This window comes from Heptranchias perlo, chromosome 1, assembly GCF_035084215.1.
Source record: "Heptranchias perlo isolate sHepPer1 chromosome 1, sHepPer1.hap1, whole genome shotgun sequence".
NCBI classification, from domain to species: domain Eukaryota; kingdom Metazoa; phylum Chordata; class Chondrichthyes; order Hexanchiformes; family Hexanchidae; genus Heptranchias; species Heptranchias perlo.
The window spans coordinates 193676916-193694557 of NC_090325.1; the positions used below are offsets into that span (position 1 = coordinate 193676916).

General features: G+C 43.8%; 1 protein-coding gene across 1 annotated transcript in view; it reads left to right on the forward strand.

Moving 5' to 3' along the window:
• Nucleotides 1-228: 228 nt before the first annotated feature.
• metap1 (methionyl aminopeptidase 1) overlaps nt 229-17642 on the forward strand; it is a 37240-nt gene continuing 19826 nt past the window's right edge. Inside the window, exons 1-4 of the mRNA XM_067994503.1 lie at nt 229-352; nt 10757-10808; nt 14687-14796; nt 16780-16840. Of these exons, the coding sequence (XP_067850604.1) occupies nt 230-352; nt 10757-10808; nt 14687-14796; nt 16780-16840 (346 nt within the window). The 5' untranslated portion in view covers nt 229. The remainder of the gene's footprint in view (nt 353-10756; nt 10809-14686; nt 14797-16779; nt 16841-17642) is intronic.

A 17642-nucleotide genomic window follows, 5' to 3' on the forward strand; every position in this document is an offset into this window, starting at 1 on the left:
CTGTCACTGTCTCACTCTCTCGCACACACAATCACTATCTCACACTCACTCACTCTTTCACACACAGTCTCACACTCACACACTATCACTGTCTCACTCTCTCGCACACATTCAAGCTGCAGCACTGGCTGCAGGGTGGACGCAGGCGCAGTTGCATCTCCAGAGCGTGGTCCTCCCAGCGCCGGCTCTCCGGCTCCTCCACCTTCCCGGCGTCCCTTCGCTCACTATCATGGCGACGGACGGGGAGGTGGTGAGGCGCGTGTGCGAGACGGACTGTTGTGACAAGGAGGCGCGGCTCCAGTGTCCCACCTGCATCAAGCTCGGCATCCAAGGCTCCTTCTTCTGTTCGCAGGTAACGAGATGCCCGGCTCCCGCTGCCCAGGAGCCGAATGCCGAGGCCGGGAGGCGGGAGCCGCCGGTTTGAATGAGTCCGTCAGTGAGCGCAGCCACTGGGGCCGCCCGGCTCCTGGGGGCAGCTGCCGCCAAGCGTCAAATCCCGCCCCCCCTCCCCCTTACACACACACACACTCACACTACCACCCCCCCCCACCCTGACACCCCCACACTGCCGCCCCCCACCCTGACACCCCCACCCCCACACTGCCGCCCCCCACCCTGACACCCCCACCCCCACACAGCCACCCCCACCCCCACACTGCCGCCCCCCACCCTGACACCCCCACACTGCCGCCCCCCACCCTGACACCCCCACACTGCCGCCCCCCACCCTGACACCCACACACTGCCGCCCCCCACCTAGCCACCCCCACACTGCCGCCCCCCCACCCTGACACCCCCACACTGCCGCCCCCCACCCTGACACCCCCACACAGCCGCCCCCCACCCTGACACCCCCACACAGCCACCCCCACACTGCCGCCCCCCACCCTGCTACCCACCCCCACACTGCCGCCCCCACCCCGCTACTCCCCCACCCTGTCAACCCCACACTGCCGCCCCCACCCCCACACAGCCACCCCCACAATGCTGCCCCCCACCCTGCTACTCTCCCCACACTGCCGCCCCCACCCCCCCCCCACACTGCCGCCCCCACCCCCCCCCCACACAGTCGCCCCCACCCCCCCCACACAGTCGCCCCCACCCCCCCCCCACACAGTCGCCCCCACCCCCCCCCCACACAGTCACCCCCACCCCCCCCCACACAGTCACCCCCACAATGCCGCTCCCCACCCTGCTACCCCCACACTACCAACCCAACCCCCATGCTGCCGCCCCCCACCCCCTCCCTTCACACTGCCACCGTCCCATTCCCCATGCTACCACCCCCCACCACCCTCCCCTCACATGCCACCCCTGACCCCACGCAGTCTACCCCCATGCTACCACCCCACCCCTAAGCTGTCCCCCACCACATGCCAAGCCCAACCTCCCCTCCGCTGCTCCCCCCCACCACGTGCCAAGCCCAACTCCCCTCCGCCGCTCCCCCACCCCCACACCGCAACGTGCGGCAGCCAATTTGCGCACAGCAAGCTCCCAAAACAGCAATGAAATAAATGACCAGATCATCTATTTCAGGTGTTGGGTGAAGGATAAATGTTGGCCAGGACACCGAGAGACTGCCCCTATGTTCCGACCAACTGAGAGGGCAGACGTGACCTCGGTTTTTATTGTCAAATCCGAAAGATGGCACCTCCGACAGTGCAGCACTCCCTCATCACTGTACTGAAGTGCCAGTCTGGATTATGCGCTCAAGTCTCTGGTTTGGGGCTTGGACCCATGACTTTCTAATTCAGACGAGAATGCCACTGCTCACACCTTGAAGTTGAAATAACTCAGCCCTATTTGTGCTTGCATTATTTGTTGGTTTGCCACATTTGAATTTTATAGGTTTGGAAAAGGTCTTTTTTAGCCTTGCCACTTCTTTGGTGGATAAATCCTCAATCTTAACAGCAAGATCCGTTAGTATCAGCAACCCCAGTAATTGCAAATTAATGGGAACATGGATTGAAAGTTTATACGTGATCCATGAGGCTTCATAAAAAGAACTTCCTTTTATGTTGCGCCTTTCACGACCTCAGGACGCCCCCAAAGCGCTTCACGGCCAATGAAGTTCTTTTTAAGTGTAGTCACTTGTAAGAAACGTGGCAGCCAATTTGCACACAGCAAGGTCCCACAAACAGCAATGAGATAATGACCAAATAATCTGTTTTAGTGATGTTGGTTGAGGTTAATGTTAAATATTGACCAGGACACCAGGTGTGCATCTTTGTGAACATCCCTGCAGTCAGGTACAAAATTATACAAGTTCTACAGTACACTGGCCAGACTCCCCTCAGAGAACCATGATTGCTTCTTCCTGCCGACATTGCCTCCTTGCTGTGGCATGGTTCCAAATGTGAGGCTAGGTCAATTGAACGTTTAAAAACTGAGGTTGATAGATTTTTGTTAGGCAAGGGTATTCAGGGATACGGAACCAAGGTGGGTAAATGGAGTTAAGATACAGATCAGCAATGATCTAATTGAACAATGGAACAGGCTTGAGGGATTGTATGGCCTTTGTATCTGTCTTCACAGTAGACGGCACAAAAAACATACCAGAAATAGTGGGGAGCCAAGGGTCTAATGAGAGTGAGGAACTTAAAGTAATTAATATTATTAAAGAAAAAGTACTGGAGAAATTAATGGGACTAAAAGCCGACAAATCCCCTGGACCTGATGGCCTACATCCTCGGGTTCTGAAAGAGGAGGCTGCAGAGATAGTGGATGCATTGGTTGTGATGTTCCAAAATTCCCTAGATTCTAAAACGGTCCCAGTGGATTAGAAGGTAGCAAATGTAACCCCGCTATTCAAGAAAGGAGGGAGAGAGAAAACAAGGAACTACAGGCCAGTTAGCCTGACATCAGTAGTTGGGAAAATGCTGGAATCTATTATTAAGGACATGGTAACAGGGCACTTAGAAAATCATAATATGATTAGACAGTCAACACGGTTTTATGAAAGGGAAATTGTGTTTGACAAATCTATTACAGTTTTTTGAGGTTGTAACTAGCAGGGTAGATAAAGGAGAACCAGTGGATGTAGTATATTTGGATTTTCAAAAGGCACTCGATAAGGTGCCACACAAAAGATTGTTGCACAAGATAAGGGCACATGAGGTTGGGGGTAATATATTAGCATGGACAGAGGATTGGCTAACGGACAGAAAACAGAGAGAAGGGATAAACGGGTCATTTTCAGGTTGGCAGGCTGTAACTAGTGGGGTGCCGCAAAGATTGGTGCTTGGGCCTCAGCTATTTACAATCTATATTAATGATTTAGATGAAGGGACCGAGTGTAACATATCCACGTTTGCTGACGATACAAAGGTAGGAGGGAAAGTAAGCTGTGAGGAGGATGCAAAGAGTCTGCAAAGGGATATAGACAGGTTAAATGAGTGAGCAGGAAGGTAGCAGATGGAATATAATGTGGGGAAATAAATATGAGGTTATTCACTTTGGTAGGAAGAATAGAAAAACAGAATATTTTTTAAATGGTGAGAAACTATTAAATGTTAGTGTTCAGAGAGATCTGGGTGTCCTTGTACATGAAACACAAAGTTAACATGCAGGTAAGGTACAGCAAGCAAGGAAGGCAAATGATATGTTGGCCTTTATTGCAAGGGGATTGGAGTACAAGGGTAAGGAAGCCTTGCTGAAATTGTGCAGGGCTTTGGTGAGATCAAACCTGGAGTACTGTGTACAGTTTTGGCTTCCTTATCTAAGGAAGGATATACTTGCCTTAGAGGCGGTGCAACAAAGGTTCACTAGATTGATTCCTGGGATGAGAGGGTTGACCTATGAGGAAAGATTGAGTAGAATGGGCATATACTCTCTGGAGTTTAGCAGAATGAGAGCTGACCTCATTGAAACATATAAGATTCTGAGAGAGCTTGACAGGGTAGATGCTGTGAGGCTGTTTCCTCTGGCTGGAGAGTCCAGAACTAGGGGGCATGGTCTCAGAGTAAGGGGTCGGCCATTTAGGACTGTGATGAGAAGTTTCTTCACTCAGAGGGGGTGTGAATCTTTGGAATTCTCTACCCCTGTTCCTTTGTGAGCCTTGATGGTGAGTTTTAGTAGTTTATTTTACTGCAGTTCATCACAGCCTGGCCCTGTTTACACCCGACGTCCACACTTGCATAATATCAGCAGATATTCACTGATCAAGAACGAGAGTTCAGGTCGATTTTCATTGCCCTAACCAGAGTCACTAAGGCCAGTTGCAGTGCCACTGTTACTGCCCTGGCTTAGATCAGGCAACTCAACACAGACTGGACATATCTCAAAAAAGCACAATGGGCAGAATGAAAGCTGTTTGCGAATTCCAAGGTAGTTAATTGGTTTATACCAACATAAAAAAAGCAGTAAGACTAAAGTGCTGCCTTAAACGAATTGTCAAACGCTTCATTGTTTCATCGTTTCATAGTATGATACAGCACAGGAGGAGGCCATTCGGCCCATCGTGCCTGTACCGGCTCTTTCAAAGAGCTATCCAGTTAATCCCTTTCCCCTGCTTTTTCCCCATAGCCCTGCAAATTTTTTCTCTTCAAGTATTTAACCAATTCCCTTTAGAAAGTTATTATTAAATCTGCTTCCACCACACTTTCAGGCAGTACATTCCAGATCATAACTCGCTGCGTAAAAAAAATGTTTCCTCATGTTGCCTCTTTTTTTTGCCAATCACCTTCAATCTGTGTCCAAACGTTTGTTGTGTGTCTTATAAACCTGTTTTAAAATGTTGATTTTTTAGTTGCCCAGTGAACTAAGTAGAGGTGTGACGTGGGTGAGAAATGTGTTGGACTTGAAGGTACAGAGAGCATGCACGTTGCTTGGTACTATTGTAAAAAAAAAATTTCAGTAATGGGTTACAGGGAAGTGTACTAGAAACTTTCATGTTTCGGAGTTTGCAAATGTAAAAATGATTTTGTACATTATTCAAATTCTACTTTAAACAGAGAATGAAGGATCACCTTGGGAAATGGTGCCTTTGCAGAGCAAATGAATAGGCTCCGTAGATTTATGATGGTTGCTTTCTTGTTTTTGAGCATTTGGGACATGGTACTAGGAGCTGATGCCTGTGGGACTCGGCATTAGTTAGTTACTTCAACAGAGGGGCAGAGAAAAAAAAAATCATCTTTGGAATTTTTCTCATAATCTGAGTTTTCTAACCTCTAGCTTTCAGCTTATTTCCGCCTTAGTCCTTATTACAGTATTGAACGTGCCCACACAGTGATCAATAATTTTTGGTGGATTGTGAAATACTATAATCTGCTATAAAATCTATCCTTCTACCTTGCTACTTGTGCTGTGCTAAGAAGTCACTTATCTGTTGGAAATTGCTTGTATTTTCTTCCTTCCCTTTTGAGTGTCCTTGATCTACACTACCTCTAGAATATTGAAATTCATTGATTCCTGCAGACTACTCTCTTGCTCGCCTAAACAATGTCCTATCTACTTGTTCACCATGAGCTGTTAATTGATAATAGTTGGCAATTCTTTTTTCCGTCATTTCAGCCATTTCCCTTCTGTTGATTCGTGCTATCAATAATACCACTGCCTAGCTTAACAGTTTATCTTTACAAAACATTCTGTACCCTTTTAACTCCATTTCTTAAACATTTTGTAGATGAGGCAATTTCCATGGTGCCATTGATATCAATATTTCCCTTGCTGCTTACGTACTTGTAATTCCAAAAAAAAATATTTCTAATGGTCCTTTGCATTAGTAAAAAAACATTTCTTTGCATCTCTGTTTATACCCGAATTTCTCCTGATCCTTCTATCTCTTGGTTATCAATAACCATATGCTCTCTGTTTGCCACTTTACCATGTACTTCAAATGAGTGTTAATTACTTTTGCAGCTGCACCCCCAGGTACATATTCCCTATGTAAATTCCATCTGAAAACATCCTGAGTTATTCACTATCAGTTTTTACTTGTAAGTGACATTATAGTAGTGACAGTATAGTAATGTCTTATTGATCAGTTATTCTGCCTAGATCAGGTATCCAAAATTTTCAGTGCAACCAGATAGCGTTGCTAGATATTCGGACATCTGCTTTATAACCTTTGCTTTAAACATACCCATCATACTTTTGTATTTCCCCATTAATTCTCTTGATCTTCTTTCTATGTTACCTGACTCCCTTATGTACTACCATATTGCTTGGAACCCTGCCTTCCATTCCCTTTCATTCAGTCATTAGCCTTTGATTTTATGTCACTTATTTTTGCTTCTTGAAAATAAAAATAGCCTTAATATAGTTGTCTTTGCACGAATCTAACATCTGGAGTCCAAATTTACAATGGCTTGACTTATTATCTCCTGTCCTTCCATCTCCTGTACTATTTCACTTCTAGATGCCATTTCATTTGCCTCGTCAGACTTTATTGTCAATGAGCTAATGGCAACTTGAGTGTAAATTTCTAGTTGCCAACTGATAATTGAAATGCTTTGGCAACCAAAATGGAAATGAAAGTTGAGGTCTGGATGGATATTTGCATAAATGGGCAATTATCAGTCACATCTTAATTCTGATGTTTAAAGCTATGGAGGAATGGGGCTGGCGTTAACAGATTGGAATTTTATCATTGGCATAATAACTAATTTGTGTGAATTGAAGAGTTGGTAGAGACCAATATTGAGCAAATCTTACAAATGGTTTGGGTAATCAGTGTCATTCACTGACGTTTGGAATGGGAATAACTGGTGCACATGCTACATTGATTAATCCATTACCCATTTATAAAAAGATGATGCTTGACTAGCAACATTTTTGGAGGTGGTCCGTTCTGGGGGAATTGTAGAAAAATATAGTTTAAAATTGAGTTTTTTGACCTAGAAAGGTGAAATAGAGTTACCATTGGTGCTACTGGAAATCTTGCCAAAAGAAGTGGTTTGTGGATAGAGGGTAATTTGGCTATTCTTAAGCTAGTCCTGTAATTCTGGGATAAGATGACAATGAATGGATATATTGGTAGACACCACCTTTGAAGACAAGGGTAGCAAAGAACTGTGGACCGCTGAAGACCATACAGTGATACCTGGAGAGAGGTGTAAAGCAGGGTTGCTATTAGAATAACAATAACACTAAATATAAAAAGTGGAAAAGGATGAAGAGAGACTGGAACTTTAGATGGTTCTGATTATGGATTGGGAGACCATTTCTGTTCATTTAATTGACTTCTCAGGAGGTATCAGTGGGGCACCTGCATAATGCAGGACTGAGTTGTATAGACCAGGAAAGATTCCAGGTTTGATACCTGGTCTGGACTGTATTAGCTGAACTAAATGGTGTCAGCCGCAGCTCAGTGGTAGCACTCTCACCCATGACTCATAAGGATGTAGGTTCAAGTCCCACTCCAGAGACTTGAGAGCAAAGTCTAGTCTGCCGCTTCACTGCTGCACTGTCGGAGGTGACTTCTTTCGGATGAGATGTTAATTTGCGGATCCATCTGCCGTCTTAGGTGGACGTGAACGATCCCATGGCACTATTTTGAAGAAGAACAGGGGAGTTCTCCCTGTTGTCCTGACCAATATTTATCCCTCAAACAACACCTAAAAACAGATTATCTTGTCATAGTCTCATTTCTGTTTGTGGAACCTTGCTGAGTGCAAATTGGCTGCCGCATTTGCTGCATTACAATAGTGACTACACTTCAGAAGTACTTAAAATTGGCTGTAAAGCGCTTTGGGACATCCTGAGGCTGTGATAGGTGCTATACAAATGCAAGTCCTTTTTAAATGCCCCAGGGCTGCGGTTGTGAACACCTGTCAGGCATCCTTTCCTTGGTTGCCATTCAGTTCAGTAAACTCCTGCTGGAAATTATACATATGTAGAAACTGGGTGACGGCTGGTTCAGGTTATGGTGCTCCTCATGATTGGACCATCTGGGAGCACTCACTGGGGTATGCACAGGAAGATTAACTACCTCAGGAATGCTCTGGAGGGCTGCTGGCCCCCATAGAACGGTAACCTGGCATGATTCCATGCCGTAGAAAATATCTTTTGCAGGGAGAGGATAACAATGGAAGAAAATCGGGGGAGGATTGTAGTGCCCAGAGGAGAATATAAGCTATGCAAAAGTTGCTGGCTATGTGAAATATAATATAGTGCTGCTTTAAATAGTTCTAATATTTTAAAAATGTATATTTCATAAAATACGTTCCAGAAAGGTTATGATAAATCATATTGAGTTATAGTGGTGTCATGATGTGTAAAAGAATATTGTATTTACTGCGTTGTTACGTGCAACAAGTGTGGAGATAAATTGTAAAAATGTTAAAATCTTTCATTCTCTTTTTGAAATATAGTTAAAGCTTTAGACTTGTTCATCTTCACTAACTGCATTTTGTGTGTGTTTGTTTAGTGCAGTCCAGTCAGGCTGAAAATGTACTTTTGTCATTTTATTTCAACAATGTTTGTATTATGAACACAGAGTGACTAAAAACAACTTTTTTTTTGCTTTCCAGAGATGCTTGGGTTAGTGAAATAGGCTCTGGGTAATTCTAGACTTGAGTAGGACGGATGTTAGGCAAAAGGTGTTTTAAGGGGAGCTTTTGAAGCTGGGAGAAACGTAGTAAGGCAAAGGGGTTTAGGAAAGAAGAGAAAAAGAAAGACTTGCATTTATGTAGCGCCTTTCACAACCTCAGGATGTCCCAATGCGCTTTACAGCCAATGAAGTACTTTTGAAGTGCAGTCACTGTTGTAATGTAGGAAACGCGGCAGAAAATTTGCACACAGCAAGGTCCCACAAACAGCAATCAATTTGAAGGAAGACTTTCTTGTACGGTAATTACAGCATACATTACAACGATGACTACATTTCAAAAGTACTTCAATGGCTATAAAGCGCTTTGGGATGTCATGAGGTTGCTTAAAGCACTACATAAATGCAAGTTCGTTCGTTCTGTTTCTTTTCATACAGCTGTATGTTTTGTATATAGTGATTCAGATTATATAGCAAAGTTATGTAAATTGTCCTAGGGCAACACAGTAAATGTGTTTGCTTCCAATAATTACTTAACCTTGACTGTTGATTAGATTCACCCTGCTCTCATTGACTGAATTTTATCAGTTATTGGCAGCCTTGTGTTATTGTTAAAAGTTGATTGTGGGGAGAGAAATGAAAAGAATTAAAATACTTGTCCGTCCATTGCGTTATATTTCCCAGAGGTTAGGTACAGATGTGCTGCAATGCTTTGTTTCCAGTCCTGTTACAGAATGGAAAACCATGTTACATTGGCAAAACTGGAAAGATGAGTCCAGGTTTTGTTGCCCTTCTACGTTGCCTGAGCCATTTCCTTCGAAAACCACACGGACTGCAGCGGTTCAAGAAGGCGGCTCACCACCACCTGCTCAAGGGCAATTAGGGATGGGCAATAAATGCCAGCCTCGCCAGCGACGTCCACATCCCATGAACGAATAAAAAAAAGTTATTTTTTGCCCTTTCGAACAGTTGAAAATCCATTTTACCATCACATAATGCAATTTAGCACTTGTCAGTGCCTCCGTAAATCTCCGTGACAAGTGATTGCCAGTGCTAATATTGTAAGAAATGTGATCAGCTATGGTGCAGTTTATTAAAGCATTTGTTAACATCAATCTTCGCTGCTAAGAACTAAAGCTCATTTCTAAAATTACACCAAGATTCCTTGTGCCATATTAACAAAACTAAACATTAATGACGCCATAGTCCTTGCACAAGCATGTGGGCAAAGTAGTTTGCAGTTAAGCTGGTGGAATAATCGGTTCATCGGTGGGTCAGTGAATAAACTGTATGATGATGCAAAATCCTGTGGCATGATATGATTTCGGCAATGAGTGTCCCAGTGATTTATAGGAGACACCTGTTAGCCACATCATTAGAAATACCAGTGATGACATTTGAACTAAGTGCCCCAGTGCAAGGAAGGGAAAGGTGCTTAATTTGCAAAATTCTTAATGATCCTGTTAAAGGGTTTATTGTTCACGTAATAAAGAAGTCAAGTGGAGTTAACTTCTTTTATTAAAGCACCATTTCAGTTAAAGCCATGTTATAGTTTCGGGTGCTTTATAAAATTGCTTTCGCAGTCAGGGATTTCACAGTATGCTGCCGCATGAGGGTATTGTCCCCTCTGATCTGATAGCTGTATCTTTTTGGTAATCTGCCCATACAGTATTGTCTAACCTCAATAATTAACAATTATCTCACTGTGAGTAATCTGTAGTTTTAACGTAATTTTGTGCAAAACTGCCTTCTCTCCGTATCTGCAGAATGCTAAATACAGACCAGTTATTAGACTAAAGCAACCAATACATATTAAATGCTTATTAGCAGTTTCAAATGGTGACCATCATTTTAACTGTATTTTAAACTGACGTGAGCAAATGCACAACAATTCTGAAAATCGTAATTTTGGAAGTAAAATGGAATTCTTTAACATGCCATGAGACAGGTCGATCAGAGTTGCTTAGAATCAAATTTGTATTTGGCACGGAATGGCTGCAGCAGCCTCGCTGATTTGGAAATATCGATTCGGACTTGTGAAGATTTGCTGGTAAAGTAATTTTTTTTTTTCTGAGATGGATTCCCAGCTCAGACTGAGAATTGAACCTGGAAGTTACTAGTCTGGACCATACCATGTGGTACGTTAAGACAATGCGGCACTGTTCACATTGCATTTCAGATTGACGTATATGCTTGTGTATTTACACTTTTTCTCTTCTGTTTATATGTTAAATGAAAGGTTTTTTTTGTCCAATTTACCTTTTTCAGGAATGCTTCAAAGGAAGTTGGTCAGCTCATAAGCTTCTCCATAAGAAAGCCAGTAAGTACTTTGTGGAATAAAAACGGAAAATGCTGGTCAGGCAGCATCTGTGGAGAGAGAGAAACAGTTAAACGTTTCAGGTCGATGACTGTTCATCGGAACTGGAAGAAGTTAGAGATTTGACAGTTTGTAAGCAAGTAGAGATAAAAAGGGGAAGGTCTGCGATAGGGTGGAGGGCAGGAGTGATTAAACGACAAAGGGGATGATGGTGCAAGGCAAATGGGGAGTGGTAATGGGACAAGCAAAGAAGCAAAAGATGGGCCCAGGGGAGGTGTAAATGGCAGCAGCAGAACCACTAGCAGCACCTGCTGTCTGAGAGAATGGGAGTGGTGGTTATTATCTGTGGAGGCTGTACCCTAGGCATTCAATTGACATGTGGGCAAATGATAAAGCTGCATAAAACTGATCTTCAGGTTTTCTTGAAAACACTAATAAGTGAGCAGTCTTTCAGCTCTGGGACCTAGTTTTGACTGCTGTACATGCTGATGAATTAAAAACATGTCCGTTGCCTATCCTGTGTACCTATGCCTGTTGCCATTATCCCATTGTACCTTTTTATATGCAAACTTCTGTCATGTTTGCACCTGCTTGGCTCAAATTTTCTCAACAGCAACAAATCGCAACTGAATAGGTACGGAACATACGAATAAAATGCGAGAAAGGCAGGTCGATAGGCCTCCAACGAGGAGTACTAAGGACAAGTGAAAAGAGCAAATCAATCGACCTCGGGATGTCCCAACGTGATTTACAGCCAATGAAGTACTTTTAAAGTATAGTCACTGTTGTAATGTAGGAAACATGGCAGCCAGTTTGCGCACAGCAAGGTCCCACAAACAGCAATGAGATAAATGACCAGATAATCTGTGTTTAGTGATGTTGGTTGAGGGATAAATATTGGCTAGGACACCGGGGGAGAAGGCTCCTGCTCTTCTTTGAAATAGTGCCGTGGGATCTTTTACGTCCATCTGAGAGGGCAGACGGGGCCTCGGGTTAACGTCTCATCCGAAAGATGGCACCTCCGACAACGCAGCACTCCCTCAGCGCTGCACTGGGCGTGTCAACATGGATTTTGTGCTGAAGTCTCTTGAGTGGGATTTGAAACCCACAACCTTCTGACTCAGGCGCGAGTGCTACCAACTGAGCCACGGCTGACACCTAGAAGATACAGTGGTAATCCCTCTGTACTTTGCAGCGACGTTGGCTGATTACAGTCTCGGTGCTCAGCAACATGGTTGCAACCATTTCACTTTCAGAAAGATAGCAACCAACAGGACTTTTATTAAAATGTAGTTGTTCATCTGATGGCTGCAGGGTTGCCAACCCTCCAGGATTGCCCTGGAGTCTCCAGGAATTAAAAACTAATCTCCGGGACACTGCTGTGAGCAAAACCCAGGAGAAAAATCATATGGGCAATAAAAAATTGTTTTTTTTTAAAAGAGAAACTTCTTTGAACGCTTTTGTATTGGAGTGGGGAAAAAGGCTGTTTGACGGACAGTCCAGAATCATCTAATCGGGTAACGAAGAGTCTATTCGCTTTCCAATTGGTCGTGGGAAGGCGGGGGCACCGCGAGGATGGACGTGTTGGGCGACCAATGGTGGGGGGGGTGGGACGGTTGGAGGCAGAAGATCATGTGATGAAACCTCCATGGATATGTCCAACCAGAGTTGGTAACCCGAGCTGGCTGTATGGGTCCTTTGTGAAAAGAGTTTGGTTAGCCTCAGTCTATTTCTTGGTGGGCCTACAACGCAAAACTGCCTCCAATCAACCCGAATATCCCACTCAGATAAGCCTATGGATGGTTGATGTGACGAATGGAAAAATTGGTGCAGTTAGGGGATGCTCTAACGAAGTAGGGACGGAGGCATGTTTTTAGGGCAGAGTAAAGGGAATTTTATTTATTCTGTACCTAGCTGTGCTATACCTGACATGGAATGCCTGAAATAAATAAAGGCTTGCATTTATATAGCGCTTTCACAACCTCTTGACGTCCCAAAGCGCTTTACAATCATTGAAGTACTTTTTGAAGTGTAGTCACTGTTGTAATGTAGGAAACACAGCAGCCAATTTGCGCACAGCAAACTCCCACAAACAGCAATGTGCTAATGACCAGATTATCTGTTTCAGTGATGTTGGTTGAGGGATAAATGTTGGCCCCAGGACACCCGAGGTAACTCCTCTGCTCTTCTTTGGAATAGTGCCATGGGATCTTTTACGTCCACCTGCAGGGGCAGACGGGGCCTCAGTTTAACGTCACATCCGAAAGACGACACCTCTGACCGTGCAGCACTCCTGCACTGGAGTGTCGACTGGATTTTGTGCTCAAGTCTCTGGAGTGGGTCTTGAACCCACAACCTTCTGACCCAGAAGCGAGAGTGCGACCCCACTGATACCGTGGAGATGTTTCCATTCCCCAGCACTAACCTTCCTCACCTTGAAGCTGAAAACATCCTTTTCAAAATATACACATCTGCCTGTGTAAAAAGTGATAGAGAACATAAAAATGTACAGGACCATTTTAGTTCAGCTGGCAGTCCCCAGAGTTCACAAGCAGAATGCGCAGATCACTGCCTGTATCCCTCAATTGATGTTCTCACCAAGTGCCTGTCCCAACTGAACAGGTGCAGAAAATAATCAATAAGGCTAATGGAATGCTGGCCTTTATGTCTAGAGGACTAGAGTACAAGGGGGCAGAAGTTATGCTGCAGCTATACAAAACCCTGGTTAGACCGCACCTGGAGGACTGTGAGCAGTTCTGGGCACCGCACCTTCGGAAGGACATATTGGCTTTGGAGGGAGTGCAGCGTAGGTTTACTAGAATGATACCCGGACTTCAAGGGTTAAGTTACGAGGAGAGATTATACAAATTGGGGTTGTATTCTCTGGAGTTTCAAAGGTTAAGGGGTGATCTGATTGAAGTTTATAAGATATTAAGGGGAACGGATAGGGTGGATAGAGAGAAACTATTTCCGCTGGTTGGAGATTCTAGGAGTAGGGGGCACAGTCTAAAAATTGGAGCCAGACCTTTCAGGAGTGAGATTAGAAAACATTTCTACACACAAAGGGTGGTAGAAGTTTGGAACTCTCTTCCGCAAACGGCAATTGATACTAGCTCAATTGCTAAATTTAAATCTGAGATAGATAGCTTTTTGGCAATTAAAGGTTATGGGCCAAAGGCAGGTATATGGAGTTAGATCACAGATCAGCCATGATCTTATCAAATGGCGGAGCAGGCACGAGTGGCTGAATGGCCTACTCCTGTTCCTATGTTCCTAACTGCCTCTTTAAAAACCTCCGGTATTATCAGCTCAATCGTCTCCCTGGCCAGTCCATTCCAAGCTGTCACTGCCCTCTGTGTGAAATACTCACTTCTGATCTGTCCATTTACCTTTGAGCTTCATCCGATGCCACCCGGTCATTTTTGGGAAATGGGTTTTTAAGGTTCAACTTAGTGACCAGCTTAAGGACCTTGAATACTTTGAGATCCCTTCTCGGTCTTCTCTCCTATCGTGTGACCAAACTCAGCTTCTGCAGTGTTTCCTCGTAGCTCAGGTGTGTGACACAGATACCAGATGGGCAGCACAAGCTATATCTCCCTTTTTTCCTCACCTTAGCAATGTTGCCAGGCTAAGCATCAGGATAGTAGAGATCAAATTTGAGTTCATGGCTCTTTGGGCCAGTGATTCAGTGCTTTGAAATCATGAGCAAAGTGTAACTGCTGGTACTTAACTGTCTTTACCTGAGAATTGTGATCTTGTAAATGAGACCACTTCTGTGGTCAACCAATGAATAAAACTAGCATAGAAAATGATGGTGAGATACTGTATTGCTGGACTGTAGCGGGTCAATTAACTAAATAATAATTCATGTTTCACTACAGAAAATGAAAAGTCTAAAGAAGAATCCTCCAAATCTGTGAAAGATGAAATAAATACAGACCCTTGGCCTGGCTATCGATATACGGGCAAGCTAAGGCCACACTATCCGTTGGTATGTTTAATACCGTTTATATCCATTCTTATAAAACAAGCTCAAGGAAGTGATTGCTGGGTACTTGGCTCCTCCAGTTAAAGTAAGAACACAAGAAATAGGAGCAAGAGTAGGCCATACAGCCCCTCAAGCTTGCTCAGATCATGGCTGATCTTCGACCTCAACTCCACTTTCCGGCCGGATCCCCATATCCCTTGATTCCCCTTAGAGTCCAAAAATCTATCAGTCTCTGTCTTGAATATACTCAACAACTGAGCATCCACAGCCCTCTGGGGTAGAGAATTCCAAAGATTCACAGCCCTTTGAGTGAAGAAATTCCTCCTCATCTCAGTCCTAAATGTCCGACCCCTTATCATGAGACCATGCCCCCTGGTTCTAGACTCTCCAGCCAGGGGAAACATCCTCTCAGCAATTACCCTGTCAAGCCCTCTTAGAATCTTATATGTTTCAATGAGATCACCTCTCATTCTTCTAAACTCCAGAGGGAGTACAGGCCCATTTTACTCAATCTTTCCTCATAGGTCAACCCTCTCATCCCAGGAATGAATTTAGTGAACCTTTGGTAAGGAGACCAGAACTGCACACACTACTCCAGATAAGGACTCACCAAAGCCCTGTACAATTGTAGTAAGACTTCCTTACTTTTGTACTCCAACCTCCTTGCAATAAAGGCCAACATAACATTTCCCTTCCTAATTGCTCGCTGTACCTGCATGTTAACCTTCTGTGTTTTGTGTACAAGGACACCCAAATCCCTCTGAACCCCAACATTTAATAGTTTCTCACCATTTAAAAAATAATCTGTTTTTCTATTTATTCCTACCAAAGTGAATAACCTCACATTTCCCTCCATCTGCCACCTTCTTGTCCACTCACTTAACCTGCCTATATCCCTTTGCAGACTCTACATTCTCCCCACAGCTTACTTTCCCATCTAGCTTTGTATTGTTAGCAAACTTGGATACATTACACTCGGTCCCTTCATCTAAGTCATGAATATAGATTGTGAATAGTAAAAAGTGGATGATAACACACAAGGCGCTGACTATTTGGAATTTGTGAGACTTCAGGATGTGTTGTGGTTAAAGTTGCATCTTTGGAGAGGAAATTCCATTTCAGCCTACTAGGAACAGGAGTAGGCCATTCAGCCCCTCGAGCATGGTCCGCCATTCAATTATATCATGGCTGATCTGTATCTTAATTCCATCTGCCCACCTTAGTTCCATAACCTTTGCCTAACAAAAATCTATCAATCTCAGTTTTGAAATTTTTAATTGACCCCCAGCCTCAACAGCTTTTTGGGGGGGAGAGAGAGTTCCAGATTTCCACTCCCTTTTATGTGAAGATGTGCTTCTGACATAACCCCTGAACTGCCACCTCTAATTTTGTGATTATACTCCCTTGTTCTGGACTGCCCCACCAGAGAAAATAGTTTATCTACCCTATCAACTCCTTTAAATCATCTTAAACACCTCAATTAGATCACTCCTTGATCTTCCATGCTCAAGACAATACAAACTTAGTCTAAGCAACTTGTCCTCATAAATTAACTCTTAACCCAGGTTAAGACCCTATTCAGATACTGTTGCAAGTAGAAGTAGGAGTTGCTGAGTTTCAACTTTCGATCACGGTTGCGAGCAAGTTTTGTCAGTTCTCAGCTGGTGCAGCTCACTATATAGAAATATCGCCGTAGTGTAGTTGCCCGTATAGCTCTGCTGTTTAAAGAAATGGTAGAGGATTAGAAGAGCAATAAACTAAGTGGAGTCGGAAAGCTTTTTTTGCAGTGGACCACTGTTGAATTTATTAACTGTAGTAATTGTAACACACAAAAAGTTGAATAATATATAATACAATAAGAATGTTGCTCTTTAACCTGGACAGTAAAAGAGAATTTTTGATAATGTAGAATTACCACAAGTGTAATCTGAAATTGTAAGAACTTCAACTAATGTTTTGCATTTGTTTCATTTTTTTTCTCCGTAGACTTCTATGAGACCTGTGCCAAGTTATATCCAGTGGCCTGATTATGCTGATCATCCATTAGGTATCCTGCCATTCACCTTCAAATGACATTTGCACAAATGAGTATTTATATAACTTGAGGCTTTGGTTTGGCTCAAAACTTGCAACCTATCATTCAGAATTGTGTGGCATGCTATGTAATGTAATTAAGGTTGGAGGATTTGTCGCTACAAAGATTGGGTTTGTCATTAATCTAAGTTTCTGTGTAAAAGGAGTCAGTAGCAATCAACAGATGCACTGCACATCGGAATAGGGCGTAGATATTCTTGTGAGATCCCAAATTCACACAGAACAGTGCTCGGTGGAAGTTGAGTGATTTCCCACAGACAGGAAGGGAACTCTGATGGTAATGTGAACCCAACAGTCCTGGGTGCCTCGTCGCAACTTAGTCAAAGTATTACAGAGAATTTACAGCGCAGGAACAGGCCAAATGGTCCAGTAGCTCCACATATGATTCCTCCCTCCCTACTTCATCTCACCCTATCAGCATATCCTTCTATTCCTGTCTCCCTCATATACTTATCTAGCTTCCCCTAAAATGCATCTATTCTATTCGCCTAAACTATTCCATGTGGGTAGCAAGTTGCACATTCTAACCACTCTCTGGGTAAAGAGGTTTCTCCTGAATTCCCTATTGGATTTATTAGTGACAATCTTATATTTATGACCTCTAGTTTTGGACTTCTTCACTACATCTACCCTATCAAACCCCTTCATAATTTTAAAGACCTCTCTTAGGTCACCCCTCAGCCTTCTCTTTTCTAGAGAAAAGAGCCTCAGCCTGTTCAGTCTTTCCTGATCGTATAACCCCTCAGTTCTGGTAT